This window comes from Mizuhopecten yessoensis, unplaced genomic scaffold, assembly GCF_002113885.1.
Source record: "Mizuhopecten yessoensis strain PY_sf001 unplaced genomic scaffold, ASM211388v2 scaffold4373_2, whole genome shotgun sequence".
Lineage (NCBI taxonomy): Eukaryota > Metazoa > Mollusca > Bivalvia > Pectinida > Pectinidae > Mizuhopecten > Mizuhopecten yessoensis.
Genome location: NW_018405514.1, coordinates 221,993 through 247,623, shown reverse-complemented (window position 1 = coordinate 247,623; position 25,631 = coordinate 221,993). Strand labels below are relative to the sequence as shown.

Sequence of the window (25,631 nt, the reverse complement as noted above, 5' to 3'; positions counted from 1 at the left end):
TTACCTATAAACACAGGTTTCGGGTCGGAAAGATATGTTTGGCTTAGAAGGGGTAATGGACTCCTCCTAGTAAGGCATCCCCACCTCCTTGGCTGAAGCCATAGGAATGACAGTTTAAATTAGAAAATACAAATAAAGTTCATCAATGCGCAACAATACAAAAACAAACAATTGTTGATATACAATTTTTTTTATTAGAAGTTATCTTTTAACATTCTGAAAATATTTTGTTTAGAAAATGTCATAAATAAATTTAAAGGTACAAAATCTAACAGTCAAGCAGTACTGTAGGACTTGCATTACCCTTATATGCTACATATTGAAGTTCTAAGTTATAATCATTCTAATCCATATAACATTCATAATATGGGTCAAACCTGTTTTAATATTGTGAATTAAAATTGCTGTTTTTAATTACTTCGATTAATTAAAACTGACCACATCACACTGAATGTTCAATCGTCAACACTGCTTTAATATGAATTTTATTCTACATTGTACTAAAGGAAAACATGTAATGAGATTGACAGTTGAGTTTTTTGTGAAACTCTCCAAAAACCAGTAGGACAAACGTCGGATGTTTATACATACATAAAAAACTACAAGTATATTAATTTTATGATGAATTGCTTGCTAAACAAGTGAACGTCATGCAAATGATTATTGTACCAACCACATTGCTGGGCTTCTGTTTCATAGTACATATATCATATGTATGTATTACAAAAATATAATGGACCAAATTATCCAAGTTCAAGATTCCATATTTAATTTCATGACATTGAACAATTGAAAGGATGCAAAGATTAATATCAAATACAGTCAGAATAATCGACTAAATGTGTGATTGCAAAATCTTTTTGAGACAGACAGCCAAAAATCTGTGACTAAGTATCAACTTTACATGTGTCGACTGGAAAATTGTTTCACTTAACACTGATGAGAATACTTTAGATAACCCAAACATTGAGTGACATAATTTTCTGTTTCTGTGACTGATAAATGGCAAAGTGTTTGATTGAATGGAGCATTGTACTGGTAATAGTTATCTATACCATAAGGAATAGTGTACAGTGCTATGATACAACCCTACAGTTTCCATTCTAGATAATATCCCTGTATTACCCTCGTATTTACCATTAAATGACATGTTACAATCAAATTTCAGTATAAAGTTGCAGGGAGGCAATTTTCATTCTTTTTGTCTGGAAACATTGTTAACTTTTTAAAATTCTGGTATATTAAGGAAGACCTACCAAACACTAGGAGGCCCAAGACCAGCTAAAACTATAAACTCCCGAAATGTTCGCCTGTATTCTGTACATGTTAATTCTACAAACAAGGTAAATACAATGCAATAATTCTGTATTTTTTCTGTCAGATCCTATGAACAACAAATGTAAAAAAAAAATGTAGCTCCTTATTAAACACTATACCCTAAACACAATACTTAAAAGTCTTCTAATGCAAACTTAACATAAAGTACAAAAATACTGCAAGTAAGCCTCTTTCATAAACTAATGTTATACTTGTACAGTGTATTAAGTTTAAAGATATTAATGGGTCTGTAAGATTTAATATGTTTATTAAGATATGTCAAATTAGGAATATTCTTCGAATAACAACATTAAATCTGAAAATCTATCAAAAAAGAGGATATAAGAAGAGGTTTGTAACATGGCTGTTTGTAAGCCATGCTCAGTTTATATGCTACATACTGTATAAAAAAGCTACTTTAAAAGGTGAAGCAAGCTGTTATGAGAGAATTATACCTCAATACATGTAAGGTCATTAAAAATTGTGATAAACCAATGACTTTAAAATGTGTTTAACTAACCTGAAAGTTAATACCATAACAATTGATTCCAATGATTTCAGTTTGGTATGTCTGACAAATTATCTACATCTGAAGCATTAGCAGGTTGTCAATAGAAGCACTTATCTTAAAAATAATTGATAATTTAGTCGGAAGAAATATACAAATATGTTTTAAGTAGACATGATTTATAATTAAGATAGATCCAACTATCTAATGTAGCTTCATTGTGTCAACAAATTGGACACAATATTATTAGATAAACATAAATAAATTGCTGCACTATATCGAGGAAAAGTACAATAAATGGAAATATCACAGACTGGAAAACGGAATATGTAGAAGTTTGGGAGAGGACGGATGATCATGATAAGATGAGATCCAGAGAACCATTACCCCACTACAGATCTCTAAAGGCCTTCTAAACTCTTGCATGACACGGATAACATATTCTTGTCAAAGACACATCCACGGGAGTCCTGACACTGTTGAATGTCAAAGTATCATAAAATGTCTAATCTGGAAAATTTTGCTAAAATTCAATGTCATCATCATCATCATAATCTGATGCTCGTTGGTATGGCGGTCTCCCAGTGGGAGTGGTCCTACCAGTGGAGTAGTGTCTGTCATCCTCGTGGTCAGACATTCTCTGATGATAGCTTGCTGTGGTTGTTCTCCCAACACTACCAGTAAAACTCCGCTGTCAAAATAAAAATAAAAATATGCACAGAGATCATCCAGACATATTTTAAATAGTAATTGTCAACTTACAAGGATGGTTATAAAATACTGTCTTCTTGATTATTACTTAAATTGATAAAGAACACAGCTCTCACACTATAAAACCAGATTCTAGGAATAAAAGACCTACAACTATATCATTCTCTACCATTGACAGATGCTTTTTCTTCGCTTACCTTTGATGAAATACTTCCTCTTGACAGTGCTGTGTACAGAAAAGATAGGTATTAATCCATGAAAAACATGACCATGTACTTCCTACACTTAGATATTCTTCTTCGTGTATTAAGAACCAACCCATTCGTTTAATTACAGATGTATTAGATTTGCATCTCCCATAATATTTAGGAATTCTGTATAAGAATGGAAACTTTGTAATCCTGCCATGTTAACATTTACAAGTACATGTATTCCTTTATACTGTATTTCTTTTTGTTTGAAGTGGATTGTTTTTCTAACTTGACAGAAATCTAAATAAAGCTTTTCCAGATATACTGGCTAAATTTTATAAGTTTAAAATAAAAATTACTGGAAAGTTATACAGCGAATACAGAAAGCAGAATTGACTGATTTGGCAAAAGCCATGAACAGCATGGTGTACATATCAAAGGTAGCCTTAATCACTACTAGAGATTTTTTTTTTTTTTAATAGAATCTTACCTGAGCTAGGCCGACTCCCAGAGCCTGGTCGTATCCTTTCCCCTGAGCCTGGTCGGATCCTTTCCCCTGAGCCTGGTCTACCTCTCTCTAAGGAGCCTGGACGGTTTTTGTAGCTTGCTGAGCTTGGATTTCTAGTATACAGCTGCTCGTAGTCATCACCGGTGTCATCATCATACTCCATTCTAGAGAAAACAACATTTACCCGTTACTTATTTATAATTAATCCAACCTAAAAAAAATGTTTCTTCTAATAAGTTTGAGGATCAGCTGATAATATATACATGTTGTTTATGCTTGCTTGTTTTTTTTCTTTTTTTAAATGATCGAAAATAGACATAGCATCACTTGAACTTATTTGCCCTTGTGACAAGCAAATTGTCAACAAAAATGAAAAACAATATGACCAACATGACCAACATTTACCTCTTAAGCTTCTTCTTGCGGCCAACATGACCTTTGAAACTGGACTGGATAAGGTTTACAGCATCATCATACTCCTTCTCATCCGAGTAACTGTCATCATAATCTCGCTCACGCATCTTTTTCATACGTCCCTTTCTGGTTTTGTGACCCCGCATGGATGCCTGTATCAGCTCTGTAGCCTGGAGAGATTTTCATAAATTTAAACTGATAAATGATGCCGGTATCAGCTCTAGATTTGTAGCCCAAGGTGATTGTCATACAGGTAAAACAGATATGGTTACCATGATGCCTGTAGGTACAGATTCCTATACTTTGAGATTTGTAATTTACTCACATGAAAATTTTGCTTTATACTGAATATATCATCTATGAAAATAAATTTAAAAGAAACAGAGGGGAACATTGATGACCTTATAGTGAACTCTAAAATATTGAATAAATAAGGGTACATTGCAAATTTATCTCCTTTTTCTCACACATAAGTGCTGGTCGGGGAAAAAATGTCATATTTGCTAAAATGGCATACACATGTTTAAAATACCTTCTTATGAAATATACCGATACAAATTTTGCTGAAATTCACTCCCTAAGAGTAAAAATTATAACTATATTAAAGAAATCCTTAATCGTCACCTTGACAGTCTAAAACTCTCAATTGACCCAGATCAGTGATGTAATTTTACCGCACGCGCGTCATCAACAAGGCCAAATGTAAACATCGCGGCGAAAGAAAAAGATGCATGCAAAAGTCATGACAGGCACGAGGTATCAATACCGTTATATATAACAACAACATATAGGTAGGAATACTACACTTGCATCATACATGACCTTTGAAAACAATTATTTACGTATAGTATTGCTGTCTTGTCCGCTAGTTGAGTCTGACATGGCACATGACGGCGTGCTATTGTTGTTATCTTCACTGCCTCACTTTCGAAACAACCACTTGACATATATAAATAGATCTGCGCTAAATTTACGCAGGGCTTCCCCGATATTTCAGTGGTCAAAACTGGACATTGCAAGCAGAACTCGACCATCATATTGCCATGGTATAACTTTTGGAAGGCCAGGGAACGCATTTAGACCCATTTATTTTATAATCTTTTCCCCGACCAGCCCCTTTAAGAAGTAAAAGTTAACAAGATCATCATATCATTAGACAATTGTCATCTTTAATCATTGTCTGCTAAGCACATTGTACCACATCAGAATACAATGTATTGTACTTAATTGTACTACTGCATTATTGAGTGATCTTTTTACTTTTTTTTGGATGGACAACAATAACTTTCCTGATTCTAATATTCTTTCAAATGCTTTTTAAAAACAGCCACGAAGTGAGTTATTGTGTGAAAAGAGCTACAAAAAGAAGCTACCTCTACTTTATAACTGATATAGTAAACAACATTGCAGTGATTCACTTTCCAATGAAGCTTTGGAGTTAGGAGTTTTGAAATCATCCAGTTAACCAAGTTTTGTCTGAAACACTATCATGAAAATAAATTGATCTACAATCACGAAAGATGTGGTTACATAAAATTGCTTAATAATGAGGTAGAACATTGAGTGATGTGAATAGAATAATTGTACACAGAATAACATGTAATGGTGCTGTTATTTGTGAAATGACATATTTCCTTGAATGATGTTAAAAAAATCAAGTAAATGTGTGTGAAAACAATGAATCATCATAGAGCTGGTGCAGGTGTGACTAGGAAACAAAATGATTGGCAAAAATGATCTAATTTCCTACAGAGATTTGATAATCAAAATCATTGTCAATTTTTTTAAAATTTCCCATTGAAAACTTGTTACCTGGGTATTTTTCAGACTAAATTTAATTTGTTTCTACATATCTTTTGTAGAAGCTACCATTTTTCCATTGCCTTGATAGAAATTGTACCATCTTGCCATGTACAGTGAGTTTATCCCTTGGATACCTACGTCTTCCACCTCATCGTCATACTGGCGCTTTTTGTGGACGAGCCACTCTTTTTGGATTTTCTTGGCTGCCCTTTCCTCTCGGAAGTTCTGTATTTTATCCTGTGTGCATTATCAAGTGTGCAAGGGTAAGAAAGATTTACAATCAAAGCGATAGAATTAATAGGAATATTTGCATCATGGCGCTGGTTCAGAAACATATTTCATGCATGGTGGAGCTATAACTTCAAATATATAATAACATAGTACATACATTATACTGTGCAAGATTCAGAAGATATAGCTGAAAATATGTGATTCTACTGGGAAGATATGAAAACATTGGAGGATGTGTAGGTATCTGGTAGTCTGACGAACATTTTTAAGGACATGGTGTCTACCAAGAAACTTTTGCCATTTACTTGTAAAATCCCTATCTATTGATATTCACTGTCAGAACATAATCACTCTCATTCAGGTGGGTGAAAAAAGCGAAAATTAAACAGGTGAAAATTCCATGGTTTACAGATATTAATCTTCGACCAGTATAATTTTGGAAGTTTCCAAACAATATATCCATTTTGGAATTACTCTTTAACCCTGTCTCAATACAAAGCATTTAGTATTTTGTTTTTGTGTATCCTTCTTTTAGAGTTGATAGATATTAGTAGAAATTAAGACCTTGATATCAATGTGTAATGAAATGGAACACATTATGGTATTTCTAAATTTTTCAAGAAAACATTCCCATTTGATTTCTAAATTCACCTAATCTCTAATGTAGTAAAAAGCTTGACACAAAAACTTATTTTCAAAGAATTCTTCTTCTGTTTCAGAAAATTTTACACGAAATCTTGCTGGAAAAATTCCTGACAATCACACATAAAAGAAACAGAAATACAAGTGCATATATTATATATATTTATAAGAAAGACAAAAAAATGAAAACTATATATAGGTTCAATAGAAGAGTGAAATTCATGCACAAATAAACACAATATATTTGTTCTACATAGATCTGTCCTATATTGGTAAGGTGTTATGGGGGGCTATCTAAGACCCTCTCAGAGGAGGATCATAATACAAAATTCTGAAATAATAGCAATGATAGTCTGGGTATCTACAGTAGTGGACCATATATCTTACAAGATCTTTAACATACTCAATAATTTGTGAATCTTGTCTATTTCTCTGGTTATTAGGACATACTCTCTAACCTGGACAAATATGGTTTCAACCTCTTACCAGGGCATGTGTGGTTTCACCCTCTTACCAGGGCAGGTATGGTTTCACCCTCTTACCAGGGCATGTACGGTTTCACCTTCTTACCAGCACATATATAGTTTCACCCTCTTACCTGGACATGTATGGTTTCGCCCTCTTACCAGGACATATATGGTTTCAGCCTCTTACCAGGACATATATGGTTTCAGCCTCTTACCAGGACATAAATGGTTTCACAAAGTTCCCTTACTCATAGTTTTAATATCATGTTCTTATATTCAAAGTTGCAAGAAACTGTAACATACTGCCTGTTCTTGGTCTTGTCTTTTCTTTGTAGTTTTGTAATTTGTCCAATTTTTCTCTATTGTTCGCACAGCATGTTTTTCCTGTAGACGCTCAGCCGCCTAAAACACAAAGTGTTGTTGAAATTTTATTTGGTCAGATGTACATTTATTGGGTAAAAATATTGTTAATTTTAAATATCATATCATGGTTTCCGTGTCTACATTTTTCTAAACTAATGGAATGCCTTGTTATATCAGAAAAAAGTTATTAGAGTTCAAAATTCAAACATTTGTAGATAATTTTTTAATCCAATTGTCCCTGGAACAATTTGCAGTATTTTAATTGTCCTCACTACGTTTCAATCTGTCAACAAATTTGCAGGGTGGTTTTTTTGTGCATTTATCTGGCTGTGACATTAAAATTCCTGTGAAATACAATTGCTGAATATTAATGTTTCTTTCCTCTTTTGGACTAATCAGAAATAAACAAATTTTGAAGTTATTTGACAATCAAAGTTACAGTTTTTAAGATGGAATAGTATCCTTAAATGTAAGAGACTTTGTCAGAAAGAGCATGTACATGTTTGTTCAGCCATTTTTCCTATTATTAGCATGTCCCCAATATACTAAATGTAAACGATAAGAAATGAATAATGTCATTAGTGTTAATGGCACACATTACCAACTCGGGCATGCACAAGTTAAACACAAACGTTTAGTACATGAACATATTTGGTCAGTGTTGGTTACTCACTGTATGAGATACATACAATTGATCACTGAAGTAAAGTGACTTAGAGTAACTTCTGCACTGAGAAGCAGTACATGAAAAGACCAGGATTAATGATCAAGGAAAACCTGGACAAAAGGAAAAACCTGGACAAAACTTTAATATAGCCAATATCATAAATGGTTCATATTTTAATACAATACTGAAAAGTCCTTACTGATATTGAACAATGCCTAAAAGGTTAACTAGTAGTTCTATCTAATCGGCAACAATTATTTGTTGATTTGTTATTTCAGAGAACAATTTAAATACAGAAATGTATCAAATATTTCAATTGCAAGCATTTTAATTCTGAATACATGTATCTTTGCTGATAGTGGTACTCTAACTGATAGGCATTAAATAAAGCTGAGAAAGATAAGCAAGCAATCTAAATGAAAGCTGAAATATCTCTGATCTATGGAATCAAATATTGAATTGTTTCAGATTACTACAGGTACTTGAATCATTGCTATATGGTTTTTATTCATAACTCAGTAATATGTGACGTGATATTTATAAACTCGGTAAATATGTGACATGATAAAGGAAGAAAATATTGGCTATAATCCGTCAAGTTTTTAATTATGTAAATTCCCTGTCGTGGATTAAAGTTTTGTTCTGTGCAGATTAAAGGTCAAATATCACAATATTATTTTCACAGAACACTTCTGAATTAAGATTTCAACAAGTGAAAATTATTTATTTACACAGTAAACACTTTTGAATTAAGATTTCATCAAGTTACATACATTATTTTATTCAGTAAAAATACTTATGAAAACAGATTTCAACAGATTATATTCAATACATCTAATACATAATGCATTGAAATTTGTATTTTGACTTTAAATTAATTGAACTATTAACCAATATGATTATTACCTATAACCTATCATAATTCAAAAGTGTATCGCTAGTGATAACAAACATGCCACATGCTGCAGACAAATACCCCCATGCTCACAAAGGAAGCCACCATTTCTGTTCATGCAGGAATAGGACATTACAATCACACATAATATCAAATCCCTCAAAGCATATCACAATACATATAACAAAACCTGCCTTCAGTCTCCTTTCGTAATCTGCCTTCTCTTGCTATAAAAAAATGTGCACAACACGTTTCAGGATGGAGTTCGCTTTTTTCATCTCTTATCAATACATTTCAGTCAGTAAATTATATTTTGTTTTTATTTTGTTTATTTTGAAGGAACAACAAAATTGAACTTAAAAAGTAAAATTCTATGTATATAAGGTATTAGTATATCAGAAATGTTCTATAGATAAAGTTTAGTAGGTGTAAACTACATCAATATTGAGGTGATAAATTGTTGTCTTCTCTATATACTCAATGTTTCTATTCACTGCTGTAAAGTTACAACATTTACGAGTCTAATTTTGATTTTATATACAATATAGCCAAGTTATCTTAGCATAAATCTACTGAAACAGTGAACTACTCTGACAATGTTCAGCACACTAATAAGTAAGCAGTCACACTGTGAAAATTTCTCACCTCTTCTCTGTCAGACTGTTTCTTCTTCCATCCTTGTTGTATTTTGCGTGCAGCACTATCCTGTGCTGAATCAATGCTCTTTTTTCCGCTTCGACGGTCATCAGACATTGTGCTTTCCATAGACGCTCGTCGTCCAGAAGGGGGGCGACTGCTACACGACAAAACAACATGCCAACAGGTAACTAGTGATAAACATTGTATTCTATGGTATTCTATCTAACCGTTTTACAGTCAACTTCATTATATTAATTTATGATAGATATTAATTAAGATGTACATATACAAATCATAAAGAAACATTACTCGGACCCTGTAAAAAGCTGATTTTTGTTAACCTCAAACAGGTTTTTGGAGAAAATACAACCAGTGAAAAAAACAACTACCAATTATGTTTTGATGCGTATCAATAAATAAAACAAACAGTTTGACAGATTATGCAACATTTACATCTAGCCCTAACAAGGTATCACAGAAGTGGGGAAAATAAAGATGACATGAATACAAAATACACACGTTCTGGGAGTGGGTGATCGCCGGGCGGATATTACACCACTGCCTCCTAGTTCTTCTTCTAGAACCTTTATATCTTTACTGAAAAAAAAGAAACAAGGACATTTTACAGACAAATAAACCCACAGCATCAATTTCTATTTCCAATGTGTCAACTATTGAATTTTTAGCTTTCTTAATACCAAATTGTGGTGGTTTTCTTTCAATCAATCAAATAAGCTGCAACAGCTAAGTCACCAAAATGAAACCCCTACGAAAATAACCTGCTTGTACGCATGACAATTAACACTTAAAGTATCCATTTGCACAAGTCATATGATGTTTGATCTATTTCCAGAAATTAATGGTTGGGTGGAAGGGAACGCTAAAATAAAAACAAATCGAGCAGAGGCTCACATCGATGTACCACCTTATATTGATAAGGTGGTATAAGACCGAGTCCCTGGCACCCCGATTTGCCTGATGACCACTAAAATCAGGTTTAGAACTCAATGTTACAATACCACGATGTTAATGTAGACTTAACTTGTCAAGAGGTTTGTGATCTCATACACAAGGTTTTACTTCAAAAGTGGTAAAGTTAATCTTTGAACATGACCTTTTACCTTTTAACCTCGACTGACACCCCCAAAGTCTAATCAGATCTAGGCATATAACCATACTATGGTGTAAAAAATAAAAATCTGAATGTGTTAGGGGTTAATGAGATATCTTTTTACTATGGGCGCATGCAAACACACATGCATTGACAAAGGGATTACTTTATACCTCCCCACAACCCTCCTAAGTGGGGGTATAATAACTGCTGAATACTATTTATGCATCCAAGGAAATTAAAATTCTGACATCAGTTTGACTTGATATGTATAAATTGGCATTTTTAACCACGTCTGATATCATAAAAAATAAGTAATAAGTGGTAGTGAAAATATTGTACAATAAACATTCCTTTGGTGCAAAATTTAAACAGTTGCAGAATTGGAATTTTTTGTGAAAGACTTATAAAATGATTTAATTCAATTCTATTAAATTCAATTATGTAAATAATAAAAATGTAGTCTATTATAACGAGGATATGCTAAGGGTGCATATGTATCACAGGTGAATTAGCAGTATATTTAAATGTTGAATAATGAAACCACACAATTGAGGTAATTAAATGTCACAAATATTTAAGTATGTCTCTTGGTGATTTTGTTGTTTAGATATCATGCGTAATGGCAATTTAATATAAGGTCTAAGACTCACTCCTTTTCTTCACAGCGTTTGCGATAGATTTTGAGACGCTTGATGGTGTCTGTCTGTTTATTGATAGTGTCCAACAACTCGGTTTCCCTCTTGTCCAATTGGTCTAGCCGCTCCTCCATACTTCCTTTAAGGGTGAGCTTCCCTATAATAGCCAGATGAATTTCGATTACTATCAAATTTTGTATGTATAGAAAAAATCTCCTTTTACCAATCTTTATTATGAGAAACAAGTAAGGTTCATATTATGCATATTCCTAAGGAAATTGGCAACTGATTTTGTGAAAGTTTTCTGTAATGCTTTTTTTTTCTCAACAGAAAAAAACATCTCCATTTTTTTTAATTTTAATTTTTTTTAAATACCCCGGTACATACATTTTTTCATTATTGATCCATCTCATTTCACAAATCAAAGAGTTAACCATGAAATCCCATGTAACAATAGTGATGTGGATATTGAGGTGATAGCATTACCTTTCTTTACATCAACTCTCTTCGCAGAATATAAGGATTCATCATCGTCGTCGTCATCGTCAACCCTCCTACTCTTTGACCTCTGAAGATGAATGATTTACAAAATTTTTGACACTGTTATATTAAATACAATTTACTTGTTTTGATCTTATTCATGAAGATTGATATATACACAGAACAAAGGTTGATCAAACTATAATTTAAAATTTACATGTATTAAGTTCTTTTTTACCTTTTCCAATTTTTTAATTGCACTAAGTAGCTGTTTTCTGTCCATGTCTTCATAATCGCCTGAAACATAAAGAACATTGATTTTTAGTTTTTAATGTAAAATTTATAGTAAAATATTGCATGTTTTACTTTTATTTAAAGTAAGAAAATAGTTCTTGGTTTGTTGTGATATATGTCTTCATAAACACTTTAATATGAACAGTCTTTTAGATCTGACGTATATTTAAAAAACAACAACATTAGGAGGCATTTACATTTATATTAAAATTTGTCCTTAAAATTAAAAAATATGCAATGGAAAGGATTCACCTGTGATACATATACACCCTGAGAATATCCTCGTTATAATAGACTACATTTTTATTATTAACTTAATTTAATGAATTGAATTAAATAACTTAATTAGTCATTCACAAAAAAATCCAAAAAGACCAAATGTTGGTATGATCTACTATGTACCGGTAGTAGATCTTTCTACATGTAGTATGATCTACTATGTACCGGTAGTAGATCTTTCTACATGTAGTATGATCTACTATGTACCGGTAGTAGATCTTTCTACATGTAGTATGATCTACTATGTACCGGTAGTAGATCTTTCTACATGTAGTATGATCTACTATGTACCGGTAGTAGATCTTTCTACATGTAGTATGATCTACTATGTACCGGTAGTAGATCTTTCTACATGTAGTATGATCTACTATGTACCGGTAGTAGATCTTTCTACATGTAGTATGATCTACTATGTACCGGTAGTAGATCTTTCTACATGTAGTATGATCTACTATGTACCGGTAGTAGATCTTTCTACATGTAGTATGATCTACTATGTACCGGTAGTAGATCTTTCTACATGTAGTATGATCTACTATGTACCGGTAGTAGATCTTTCTACATGTAGTATGATCTACTATGTACCGGTAGTAGATCTTTCTACATGTAGTATGATCTACTATGTACCGGTAGTAGATCTTTCTACATGTAGTATGATCTACTATGTACCGGTAGTAGATCTTTCTACATGTAGTATGATCTACTATGTACCGGTAGTAGATCTTTCTACATGTAGTATGATCTACTATGTACCGGTAGTAGATCTTTCTACATGTAGTATGATCTACTATGTACCGGTAGTAGATCTTTCTACATGTAGTATGATCTACTATGTACCGGTAGTAGATCTTTCTACATGTAGTATGATCTACTATGTACCGGTAGTAGATCTTTCTACATGTAGTATGATCTACTATGTACCGGTAGTAGATCTTTCTACATGTAGTATGATCTACTATGTACCGGTAGTAGATCTTTCTACATGTAGTATGATCTACTATGTACCGGTAGTAGATCTTTCTACATGTAGTATGATCTACTATGTACCGGTAGTAGATCTTTCTACATGTAGTATGATCTACTATGTACCGGTAGTAGATCTTTCTACATGTAGTATGATCTACTATGTACCGGTAGTAGATCTTTCTACATGTAGTATGATCTACTATGTACCGGTAGTAGATCTTTCTACATGTAGTATGATCTACTATGTACCGGTAGTAGATCTTTCTACATGTAGTATGATCTACTATGTACCGGTAGTAGATCTTTCTACATGTAGTATGATCTACTATGTACCGGTAGTAGATCTTTCTACATGTAGTATGATCTACTATGTACCGGTAGTAGATCTTTCTACATGTAGTATGATCTACTATGTACCGGTAGTAGATCTTTCTACATGTAGTATGATCTACTATGTACCGGTAGTAGATCTTTCTACATGTAGTATGATCTACTATGTACCGGTAGTAGATCTTTCTACATGTAGTATGATCTACTATGTACCGGTAGTAGATCTTTCTACATGTAGTATGATCTACTATGTACCGGTAGTAGATCTTTCTACATGTAGTATGATCTACTATGTACCGGTAGTAGATCTTTCTACATGTAGTATGATCTACTATGTACCGGTAGTAGATCTTTCTACATGTAGTATGATCTACTATGTACCGGTAGTAGATCTTTCTACATGTAGTATGATCTACTATGTACCGGTAGTAGATCTTTCTACATGTAGTATGATCTACTATGTACCGGTAGTAGATCTTTCTACATGTAGTATGATCTACTATGTACCGGTAGTAGATCTTTCTACATGTAGTATGATCTACTATGTACCGGTAGTAGATCTTTCTACATGTAGTATGATCTACTATGTACCGGTAGTAGATCTTTCTACATGTAGTATGATCTACTATGTACCGGTAGTAGATCTTTCTACATGTAGTATGATCTACTATGTACCGGTAGTAGATCTTTCTACATGTAGTATGATCTACTATGTACCGGTAGTAGATCTTTCTACATGTAGTATAATCTACTATGTACCGGTAGTAGATCTTTCTACATGTAGTATAATCTACTATGTACCGGTAGTAGATCTTTCTACATGTAGTATAATCTACTCTATAGATCATAAACAGGGTAACTGATGCTATTTCATAATATTAAGAAGATTTGGAATCAATACGTGTATACACTTTCATATTGTTTCCAAACAATTCCTGACATTTTGTGATCCTTGAATCACTGACAAATCTAATCAAGTTTAGTGACATTTCATATCTATGGACACAAAAACCACCTGCCAGAACAAACACACCTGAATGCTTGATGTGAAACTTTGTGACTTAAACATTGAAAGACTGATGCTATCTGATGGAATTATTGCTGGTGTAATTGTAACTTCTAGATAAGTTCTGGTAGATAGAAGTTCTGGGTCATGATAAACCACATTGTCGAGCCATATTTCCTGTATCTATGAAGTTTCAAGAAATAGATTTCAGTTCTGATATTTGATAAGACTTTTTTTAGAAAACGATTATAAAGTAAAATATGTGGATATATCTATGAACATGTACACGACTGTATCTACAGTGTAACATGATAAGATTACCTGTGGTACCAGACAGGTCCCGCTCCAGGTCCTGTTTCAGACCTTTGTTCTCAGAACGGAGCTGCTCAATCTGTTTGTTCAGTCGGATTATGGTATCCTTCACAGCTTTGTCCATCTTTCCACCTTCATTTTTATGTCTAAATAAAACAGAGTTAGAATTATAAAAGGTAACTTTAATATGTATTAGGTTGGATTAGGGTTTCTTCATGATTTCCTGGTCAGGCTCATCCAAGGTTGCTGATAATAATCCAATCACAAACATTTTTGAGAAACCATTCACTTTTATGAAATCTAAAGTGAGAAAACTTGAACATATCCCATCTGAGATTAACAGTTAGTGTGACTTAAAATCTCTCTAAACGTTGTCAATGCAAGGATGTATATATCTGAAAAACTCCAAAATGTTTTGTTTCAGTATGACAATATATTCATGAAGCTTTTTTATGTAACTTACTTGATTGATTTCTCTATGCCAGTGTCTTTAGACTGTTGAAGTCTTACAATCTCGTGAAAGCAGGCCTCCAATTGGACTTTCATTTCATCAATCTTTGTAGTTTTCAAATCAGCTTGCAATTTTCTGCAGAAAATATATAATTGCTAGGTATATAACTACCTATGTTTGTTATTGCTCAGGAATCCCAAATGACTTTTCATTATTGACTCTGAGTCTATATATAACGCCAAATGACTATCATTTATACCGTAATAATAATGACTCAAGAGTAAAGGAGTAAACATTCAACTTTACCTAATGCTTTTTTCAGATCTAATTAATATTTTCACATCTAAAAATGCATTTTTTCTCAAGTAAAAAGGTCAGGTATTTCATGTGATTTTCTACAGGTTTCAGGTCGTCTTTCAATATATTTACTGTCACAGTCGGCATATAGATATATCTTAGCTGCGGTCTAGTTTATGATTAAATCATTGATAAATTGTTTGAAGAAATCAATTGGCTCAAAACGTATCAATGTCAATGTTCAAATCGGCCTCACCTGCAGACGACATGTGCGCCTTAGTCCGCTGATATTTTCCAGTTTGCGTAGGGCACAAAGCCGTTCATTGGAAAGTTACATATAATGTTACACCGAAGTATTTCCACATCAACCATGTTANAGTCTAGTTTATGATTAAATCATCGATAAATTGTTTGAAGAAATAAATCGGCTCAAAACGTATCAATGTCAATGTTCAAATCGGCCTCACCTGTAGACGACATGTGCGCCTCAGTCCGCTGATATTTTCCAGTTTGCGTAGGGCACAAAGCCGTTCATTGGAAAGTTACATATAATGTTACACCGAAGTATTTCCACATCAACCATGTTAAACCCTTCAAAACCTTTATTATCATCGTAGGTGACGCCGGAGAATAAATGTTTACCATCATATTCATCGCTTCAATCTACACCTCTGCCATTTTTATGACATTTTTTTTTCTATTTGAAATTCTCTCGCACACCTTTGGGTATTACTAGGGTACACTGCCGGGAATATCGAAAGTAATGACAAAACAACCAATCAGAAGCCTTCTACTATACGAGTTCGGGTTTGGTATAGCAACAACCCGACTTCTCACTTCCTGGCTTCCGATCAAAACCTACAGACCGAGAAACGGCATATGCCATGCAAAGCACTGACGACCCGTCTTTTCAGAACGGCATATGCCGTGCGTAGCACCCTAAGGGTTAATAGACTTACAAAAGAGCTGCCTCTCTATCTCTGAGCTGTGTCTCCAGCTTCAAGATTTTTTGTTTCAGGCTATGAACCATGGCCCCAGAGTCTGGTCGTTTGTCACCCAGTGTCCGTCTCATCTCTTCACTCTGGTTACAACAAATACAAATTCATGAAAACAAGATTAATATTGATCATGATCATGATACAAACTTACACTCGTCTGTGCTATATTTCCATGGTGTTATATGTATAATATACAGGTTATAGCTTGTAAAACACAAGCAGAGTTAATCTATCTATACTATCGCAATTTGACAAACCAAATTTTGGCATCATTGAGGGACAGGGGTATATTTTTGTTCTTTGTATATGTCAAGGGACATATACAAGGAAATTCTTAAAAAAAAGGAACATGGAATCGTTGGTATTTAAATATGTTGGCAGTTTATAAAACAAGGAGCGTTAAATCAGCGTTAAATCAGTTTTGCTGAACAATCTGTGAACATGAATGATTTAAAGGTTGAAGATTTTCTGAACAATAATAATCTTACCTTTGTTGGGTTAAGAAGACCATCTATTTCTTTTTCCTATCAAAAATTACATTGAAATTGTGTCATTTATTTGAAAACATCTTCATATACAAAATTAAAACAAGAAACATCATACAAATATATATTATTCAATACATCATCATTACACACAAAGAAGGTTTTCACAGTCCAGATACTAACTAAATCCAGATAAAAAGAAATATTATGTAAAATGTCCTCCTAGTCTTTGTGTATTTATTTGTATGTAAGAGATCTGTCATTATAGTAGTAAACTAGGATAATCATTCAAACTTTACAGAGGAAAGGAGTACTTCTTCTTTCAATATTTGTTCTTTCCTATGACACTTAATCAGTCTACCTTTTTGATGTTATCTTCCTCTGTCCTTCGCACTTTCGCCTTCAATGTACCATTATCCTGATTCAAACTTTGTATTTGCTGGAAAAAAATGTTTGGTTAAGCAAAAATGGTTCCAAAAAGTGTGAATAATTTTCTTTTCTAAATTTCTTTACATATTTCTTTACAGATAGTTGTAGTCTGATGAATATGTAGTTTTCCTATATCTATGCTCCTCAGCAGTGCTATGTCAGATTAATTCAAATGTAATACAAAACATGTAATGCATTTAGTTAAAAAAGCATATCAGAATCTTGAACATCCTTTAATTCATATAATACACATTCTGTCTGAATCCTAGAAACAACACACCTTCTTCAACTCCAGGATCTGCTCATAGTATTCTTCAGGAGTTCGATAAGCAGGGGTACCCATGGGCGGTTTTGCTGAAATAAGAATTTAATTATTAAATCTACTATTTATCAAAATAAGCATAACACAATTTTTATTTAAATACTATTGTTTAGATCCCTCCATGTGTGCATGTTATAATCTACTCTTTGTGCCATGGGTTTGTGGTGTTAAAATGTAAAAGACATATTACATCTCATTCTTTAGGAAGAATGTGCACTGCATTAACTGTCTTCAGCATGCTGGATTGTACTTTTGAGAAGATATTTTAAGTAACCTAAAACCCTTACCTAATTAGAAGCTGGGTGTGCCATGACACCAAGCATTAACAAATCCAGGATTTTGTGAAGGGAAGGGTCCAGGAGCAAGGCCTCAGTAGGAATGTGTAGGTAGGATGGGTAGATTTAAAGCTCCCCCCCCTAGATCCATCAATGCCAAATTCATGATAATAAACATGTATTCACATTAATATCAAATTAACAGATAATTCTGACTTCTGACTTACTTGTAGGGTTATCATATTTCTTTGTTTTTTCTGTACCAACCATCTGGCGAAGATAGGAGGATGTACTTAGGTAAGGCATGTCTCGTTCTTTGGGCTTTTTCAGGCCAGAGAATGTGTTCATACCAGTACTCTCTGTACTGCGACCTGCACAAACAACACAAATAATCATACATTAGGTAGAAGAATATGATTATATGATGAACATATTTATCTACGATAATTCAGTTAGAATAATTTACATTCAAAATAGAAACAAGAGTACCCGAGAGGAACAATATATGCCCGTCCATTGCCAATCTGACATACACTTAAAATCCTTCTTATTGTATATCTACCGAAAAGTTTCAAAATATAGAAACATAAGAACTTTAAATAATTGAAGAAATAACATTTGTACTGTGTTACTCAAGAAAGTTGAGAACTATTCCTGGAATGTGGTAAAGCAAGTTATTTTGCAGAAACATTTAACGTCCTGTCAAAAGTTTTGACAGCCATATAAAATGAAAAAATCAAAAACCTTACATCTGCTATACATACATCAACAACAGCCATACAAGAAATAAAAGTTTATGACATGGTTATATGTAGTTTTATATCATTTCCTTATTCAAGGATAGTTTATTTGTTATCAATCTATAGTAGCAATGCTTTTTCAGTGTCAGCACTGACATTTTTCAAAGTTGAATCCCAGGCAGGCAATGATATCATAAAAATTGAGAAATAATTTTTATTTTTGACAAAGATATCCCAAGCAGTCAATGATATAGAATGACTCACCAATGCCTGTTTTTCGCAATGTATCCACCCAATATTCTGTGGTAGTCTTATGACGTGGACTCTCTGGGTGTCGGGAATTAATAAGACCAGCTGATGAATGTAAAGAAAAGAAGATGAAGTAAGTTTCATACAGTTTAATAAACTTCTCGGAAATATTTTCAATTAAAGTTTTCAACCAATTTTCCTTATGTCATATGACTTGATTATTATGGAAACTTTTGGTTTATTTAACTGTCGTTATCAAGAGATTCATACCCACCTGTTTGTTAGTTTAACAGCAACTAACCAAATGTCTATATTTTCCCATTTGTCTATTTTTGACAACAGCTAACCAAATGTAGACAGCAGTTAGCCTGGGGTTGTCTTTATCCTATTTGTTTATACCTGACAGTAGCTAACCAGGGGTCTCTTTATTAATTTGTCCCATATGTTTATATTTGACAGCAGCTAACCAGGGGTCTCTTTATTTGTCCCATATGTTTATATTTGACAGCAGCTAACCAGGGGTCTCTTTATTAATTTGTCCCATATGTTTATATTTGACAGCAGCTAACCAGGGGTCTCTTTATTAATTTGTCCCATATGTTTATATTTGACAGCAGCTAACCAGGGGTCTCTTTATTAATTTGTCCCATATGTTTATATTTGACAGCAGCTAACCAGGGGTCTCTTTATTAATTTGTCCCATATGTTTATATTTGACAGCAGCTAACCAGGGGTCTCTTTATTAATTTGTCCCATATGTTTATATTTGACAGCAGCTAACCAGGGGTCTCTTTATTAATTTGTCCCATATGTTTATATTTGACAGCAGCTAACCAGGGGTCTCTTTATTTGTTTGTCCCATATGTTTATATTTGACAGCAGCTAACCAGGGGTCTCTTTATTTGTTTGTCCCATATGTTTATATTTGACAGCAGCTAACCAGGGGTCTCTTTATTAATTTGTCCCATATGTTTATATTTGACAGCAGCTAACCAGGGGTCTCTTTATTTGTTTGTCCCATATGTTTATATTTGACAGCAGCTAACCAGGGGTCTCTTTATTTGTACCATATGTTTATATTTGACAGCAGCTAACCAGGGTTCTCTTTATTAATTTGTTCCATATGTTTATATTTGACAGCAGCTAACCAGGGGTCTCTTTATTTGTGCCATATGTTTTTATATTTGACAGCAGCTAACCAGGGGTATCTTCATTTGTACCATATGTTTATATTTGACAGTAGGTAACCAGGGGTCTCTTTATTTGTACCATATTTTTTTATATTTGACAGCAGCTAACCAGGGGTATCTTTATTAATTTGTCCCATATGTTTATATTTGACAGTAGCTAACCATGGTTCTCTTTATTTGTCCCATGTGTTTATATTTGACAGTAGCTAACGAGGGTGCTCTTTATTCGTCCCATATGTTTATATTTGACAGTAGCTAACCAGAGTTCTCTTTTCTTGTCCCATATGTTTATATTTGACAGCAGGTAACCAGGGGTCTCTTTATTAATTTGTCCCATATGTTTATATTTGACAGCAGGTAACCAGGGGTCTCTTTATTAATTTGTCCCATATGTTTATATTTGACAGCAGGTAACCAGGGGTCTCTTTATTAATTTGTCCCATATGTTTATATTTGACAGTAGCTAACCAGGGTTCTCTTTTCTTGTCCCATATGTTTATATTTGACAGTAGCTAACCATGGGTATCATTATTTGTCCCATATGTTTATATTTGACAGTAGCTAACCATGGTTCTCTTTATTTGTCCCATATGTTTATATTTGACAGTAGCTAACCATGGTTCTCTTTATTTGTCCCATGTGTTTATATTTGACAGTAGCTAACGAGGGTGCTCTTTATTCGTCCCATATGTTTATATTTGACAGAAGGTAACCAGGGGTCTCTTTATTTGTCCCATATGTCTATATTTGACAGCAGCTAACCAGGGTTCTCTTTATTTGTCCCATATATTTATATTTGACAGTAGCTAACCAGGGTTCCCTTTATTTGTCCCATATATTTATATTTGACAGTAGCTAACCAGGGTTCCCTTTATTTGTCCCATATATTTATATTTGACAGTAGCTAACCAGGGTTCTCTTTTCTTGTCCCATATGTTTATATTTGACAGTAGCTAACCAGAGTTCTCTTTTCTTGTCCCATATGTTTATATTTGACAGTAGCTAACCAGGGTTCCCTTTATTTGTCCCATATATTTATATTTGACAGTAGCTAACCAGGGGTATCTTAATTTGTCCCATATGTTTATATTTGACAGCAGCTAACTAGGGGTCTCTTTATTTGTCCCATATGTCTATATTTGACAGCAGCTAACCAGGGTTCTCTTTATTAATTTGTTCCATATGTTTATATTTGACAGCAGCTAACCAGGGTTCTCTTTATTTGTACCATATGTTTATATTTGACAGTAGCTAACCATGGTTCTCTTTATTTGTCCCATATGTTTATATTTGACAGCAGGTAACCAGGGGTCTCTTTATTAATTTGTCCCATATGTTTATATTTGACAGTAGCTAACCAGAGTTCTCTTTTCTTGTCCCATATGTTTATATTTGACAGCAGCTAACTAGGGGTCTCTTTATTTGTCCCATATGTCTATATTTGACAGTAGCTAACCAGGGTTCTCTTCATTTGTCCCATATGTCTATATTTGACAGTAGCTAACAAGGGTTCTCTTCATTTGTCCCATATGTCTATAATTGACAGTAGCTAACCAGGGGTCTCTATATTTGTCCCATATGTCTATATTTGACAGCAGCTAACCAGGGTTCTCTTTATTTGTCCCATATATTTATATTTGACAGTAGCTAACCAGGGTTCTCTTCATTTGTCCCATATGTCTATAATTGACAGTAGCTAACCAGGGGTCTCTATATTTGTCCCATATGTCTATATTTGACAGCAGCTAACCAGGGTTCTCTTTATTAATTTGTTCCATATGTTTATATTTGACAGCAGCTAACTAGGGGTCTCTTTATTTGTCCCATATGTCTATATTTGACAGTAGCTAACCAGGGGTCTCTTTATTAATTTGTTCCATATGTTTATATTTGACAGCAGCTAACTAGGGGTCTCTTTATTTGTCCCATATGTCTATATTTGACAGTAGCTAACCAGGGTTCTCTTTATTCGTCCCATATGTTTATATTTGACAGAAGGTAACCAGGGGTCTCTTTATTTGTCCCATATGTCTATATTTGACAGCAGCTAACCAGGGTTCTCTTTATTTGTCCCATATGTTTATATTTGACAGTAGCTAACCAGGGTTCCCTTTATTTGTCCCATATATTTATATTTGACAGTAGCTAACCAGGGGTCTCTTTATTAATTTGTTCCATATGTTTATATTTGACAGCAGCTAACCAGGGTTCCCTTTATTTGTCCCATATATTTATATTTGACAGTAGCTAACCAGGGGTATCTTAATTTGTCCCATATGTTTATATTTGACAGTAGCTAACCATGGGTATCATTATTTGTCCCATATGTTTATATTTGACAGTAGCTAACCATGGGTATCATTATTTGTCCCATATGTTTATATTTGACAGTAGCTAACCATGGTTCTCTTTATTTGTCCCATATGTTTATATTTGACAGTAGCTAACCAGAGTTCTCTTTTCTTGTCCCATATGTTTATATTTGACAGCAGCTAACCAGGGTTCTCTTTATTTGTACCATATGTTTATATTTGACAGTAGCTAACCAGGGGTATCTTTATTTGTACCATATGTTTATATTTGACAGTAGCTAACCAGGGGTCTCTTTATTTGTCCCATATGTTTATATTTGACAGTAGCTAACCAGGGGTATCTTCATTTGTCCCATATGTTTATATTTGACAGTAGCTAACCAGGGGTCATTTTATTAATTTGTCCCATATGTTTATATTTGACAGCAGCTAACCAGGGGTCTCTTTATTTGTACCATATGTTTATATTTGACAGTAGCTAACCAGGGGTCTCTTTTCTTGTCCCAAATGTATATTTTGATCTAAGCTTATCAAATGTCCATATTCACCCAACTTTTTGTTTTGGGCAGAGTTTAATGGTACCAAAAGTATATGTACTCACCAGTTTGTCTGTTTTTGACGGCAGCTAACCAGAGTTCTCTCCCTGTCTGACCAGGAGGACAACTGTGTGCCCTGTCCCTAGTCTTCTTTTTGTTATTTCTAGGTGTTGCTGTAAGTATAATCACATATTACCAGTGTTTCAGCTAGGATTTGAAAAGGGTAGGGCGCTGACCAAAAGAGGACACTTTTTTGCACGCAAGATATTCTTTAAAGAGCACTTCTTATGCATCAGTGTTTTTTTTAGCAATCAATGTATAAGTTACTGAATAAAGTTATAATCATGTATAATTTAGTCTCTATACTATATTGATATTCATTGATAGTAAACATCCCACTTCATGTTAAGCTTCTCCACAAGAAACCCTTTCTGATTAAAGTGATAGGATCGATATCAGACCAAATGAGAAAGCAGAGTAATGTATATTAATAATACAGAAATTGTATCAGATTATGACCCATTACAACTTTAATATTGATTAAAATATAATAGAAAATAAAAAAATACCTGATTTCTTTGGCTTTGGTGTCTGTGATCTTAGATTTTTTTTATTTTGAGCTGAAAATTACAACAAAGAAAAGTTTTTTCAGGTCATGAAATAAATGTTGTAATAAATTTCCTATATATACAAATATACCTTAAATGTCCACAATTCATACAATATGATTTATTACAGTTGAAATAGTATTCATGCTATAGGTAATCAAAAACTCTATAAAGTAAAGTGTGCTTTAATTTCAATGATTCTATCTGACGATCTTCATCGAACCAGATAATACCATTCTTGGTCCTGACTGAGTTACTGTCTAATTTACCTTGTTTTTTCTTGTTAGGCTTTGAACGATTTCTTCCGATCTGAAATGGTAAAATTCAATGATTCAATAATCTATACACAGTAATATTATAATCAATCAATCAATCGTAGTGCAACCAAATTCTACACTTAATGGTCATTAACAGATAAACCTACTGCTTATATAAACAAATAGAAATGTAACACAACAACCTCAATTCCTTGTTAAAGGTAAACTTTACAAATCTTTTGAAAATGAATCATTAATAATTACAAATAATAATGATACATTTTAAGTGTCAATACTGTTATGATCACACAAATTAATTGCAAGTACACTGTCACATGGTTTACTCTCTGATTACTTTAGTTTACATTACACTAATTCCCTTTATACCATTAATGATCTTCAGTTCAGTTTAAACCATATTTTGTTTCATTTTTTTTCATGTCATACATAATATAAATAAGTAAAATAAAATACATGATTGCATGCAACATACTGTACAACATTTAATATACAACATTATTTATTTACCAGTGTTTCCAGCAGTTCATCATCATCAGCAGAATCATATTCATCTGCCTGGTATTTCTATAAAAAATGCAAGTTATAAATATTAATTTACAAGTGAATTACAGCTTAAGTGCTCATGATCTTAGTATGGAATACAATGTTTTATGTTTAATCTCAGTTAATATTTTCTTACAATTTTTATGAACTGTTGGATTTCGTGCCCATGCCAACAGTACCCCATTTATTTATTTAAACCAGTTAAGAAACAAGCTTATCAGCTAATATCAATCACTCTTTGGTCCAAATGGTAGCCAGCAGAGGGTATCAATATGAGAGGGAATCAGCTTTCTAGGGAATTGTTGAGGCAGGTAAACCCACACATTGTGACTGGTCAAGTGGCACAAACTTGCTATTTGTTAAGACAGCAGGGAATCCCCCTCAGATTGATTCCCCGATCGGCACAATGGGATGTAAAAAGGTACAGGTAGGGTCACCTACCTGACTTCAGGTTTTCTCATGGCAGAGTGCTTTTATCTCTTCAATATAATTAGACCATCTGCATACTTCCATCAAGAGTGATTAATATAATTGGACTTTGTCTACAGGAATCTCCTTTTCGAGTAAATTAGCTTCCTCTTTCTTCTTCTATCAATGTAGTTTAGGTAATTAGGAAAAGTTTTTCATCTTTGATCATAGGTGACATGGAAGCTCAATTGGTAGAGCGCCTGTCTATCTAGGGTTCGGAGGGTCCCAGGTTTGAATCCCAGTCACGGGGGGGGGGGGGGGGNGGGGGGGGGGGGGGGGCTCAATGGGAAGCGCATTGTGAACTGATGAATTAAGATTCTACATAAATGATACATTTTATGATGATTTATAAATGTGCATGTACAATACAATTGATGTTTAATACCTGTGATTTCTTTCTATCCATAACAATCTCGGACGATTGGTCTGTTGCCAGACAGAACTCCTCGTGCCTGAACTTGATGTCAGGTTCCCAACAAGCCGGTTTTCCAATTAAATGACATATTCGTATACAATTCAGAGTCTATAACGTTTGCAAGATTAAGATCTAATGCAAAGTTAGCCAAAACGATGCCACTGTTCTAATATTCACACGATATCCTAGAAAACGAGTACATGTTCAAGGTTGAGCGGTATTTGGCTTGTAAACATTGCATCCAATGAAAATAATAATTAATC

The 25,631-nt window shown here is 33.7% G+C and overlaps 1 protein-coding gene across 3 annotated transcripts; it reads right to left on the bottom strand.

The window, feature by feature from the left end:
- Positions 1-193: 193 nt before the first annotated feature.
- On the bottom strand, positions 194-25,625 carry LOC110448893 (IQ domain-containing protein E-like). 3 transcript variants are annotated; one of them, XM_021495379.1, is made up of 25 exons: positions 25,339-25,625; positions 24,450-24,506; positions 23,934-23,973; positions 23,626-23,676; positions 23,122-23,229; positions 19,034-19,123; positions 18,257-18,400; positions 17,713-17,786; positions 17,365-17,442; positions 17,007-17,042; positions 16,480-16,601; positions 15,236-15,358; positions 14,782-14,918; positions 11,824-11,882; positions 11,592-11,673; positions 11,121-11,262; positions 9,876-9,953; positions 9,363-9,513; positions 8,912-8,944; positions 7,096-7,194; positions 5,591-5,689; positions 3,641-3,819; positions 3,218-3,399; positions 2,734-2,762; positions 194-2,516 (listed from the first exon to the last, which is right to left on the bottom strand). In XM_021495379.1, the coding sequence occupies exons 1-25, from the start codon at positions 25,357-25,359 to the stop codon at positions 2,349-2,351; spliced, it is 2,382 nt and encodes a 793-aa protein (XP_021351054.1). In that variant the 5' UTR covers positions 25,360-25,625; the 3' UTR covers positions 194-2,348. The 3 variants fall into 3 exon arrangements, with proteins under 3 accessions (XP_021351054.1, XP_021351055.1, XP_021351056.1); XM_021495380.1 differs by having other exon boundaries at positions 9,363-9,510; XM_021495381.1 differs by lacking the exon at positions 8,912-8,944.
- Positions 25,626-25,631: the final 6 nt, after the last annotated feature.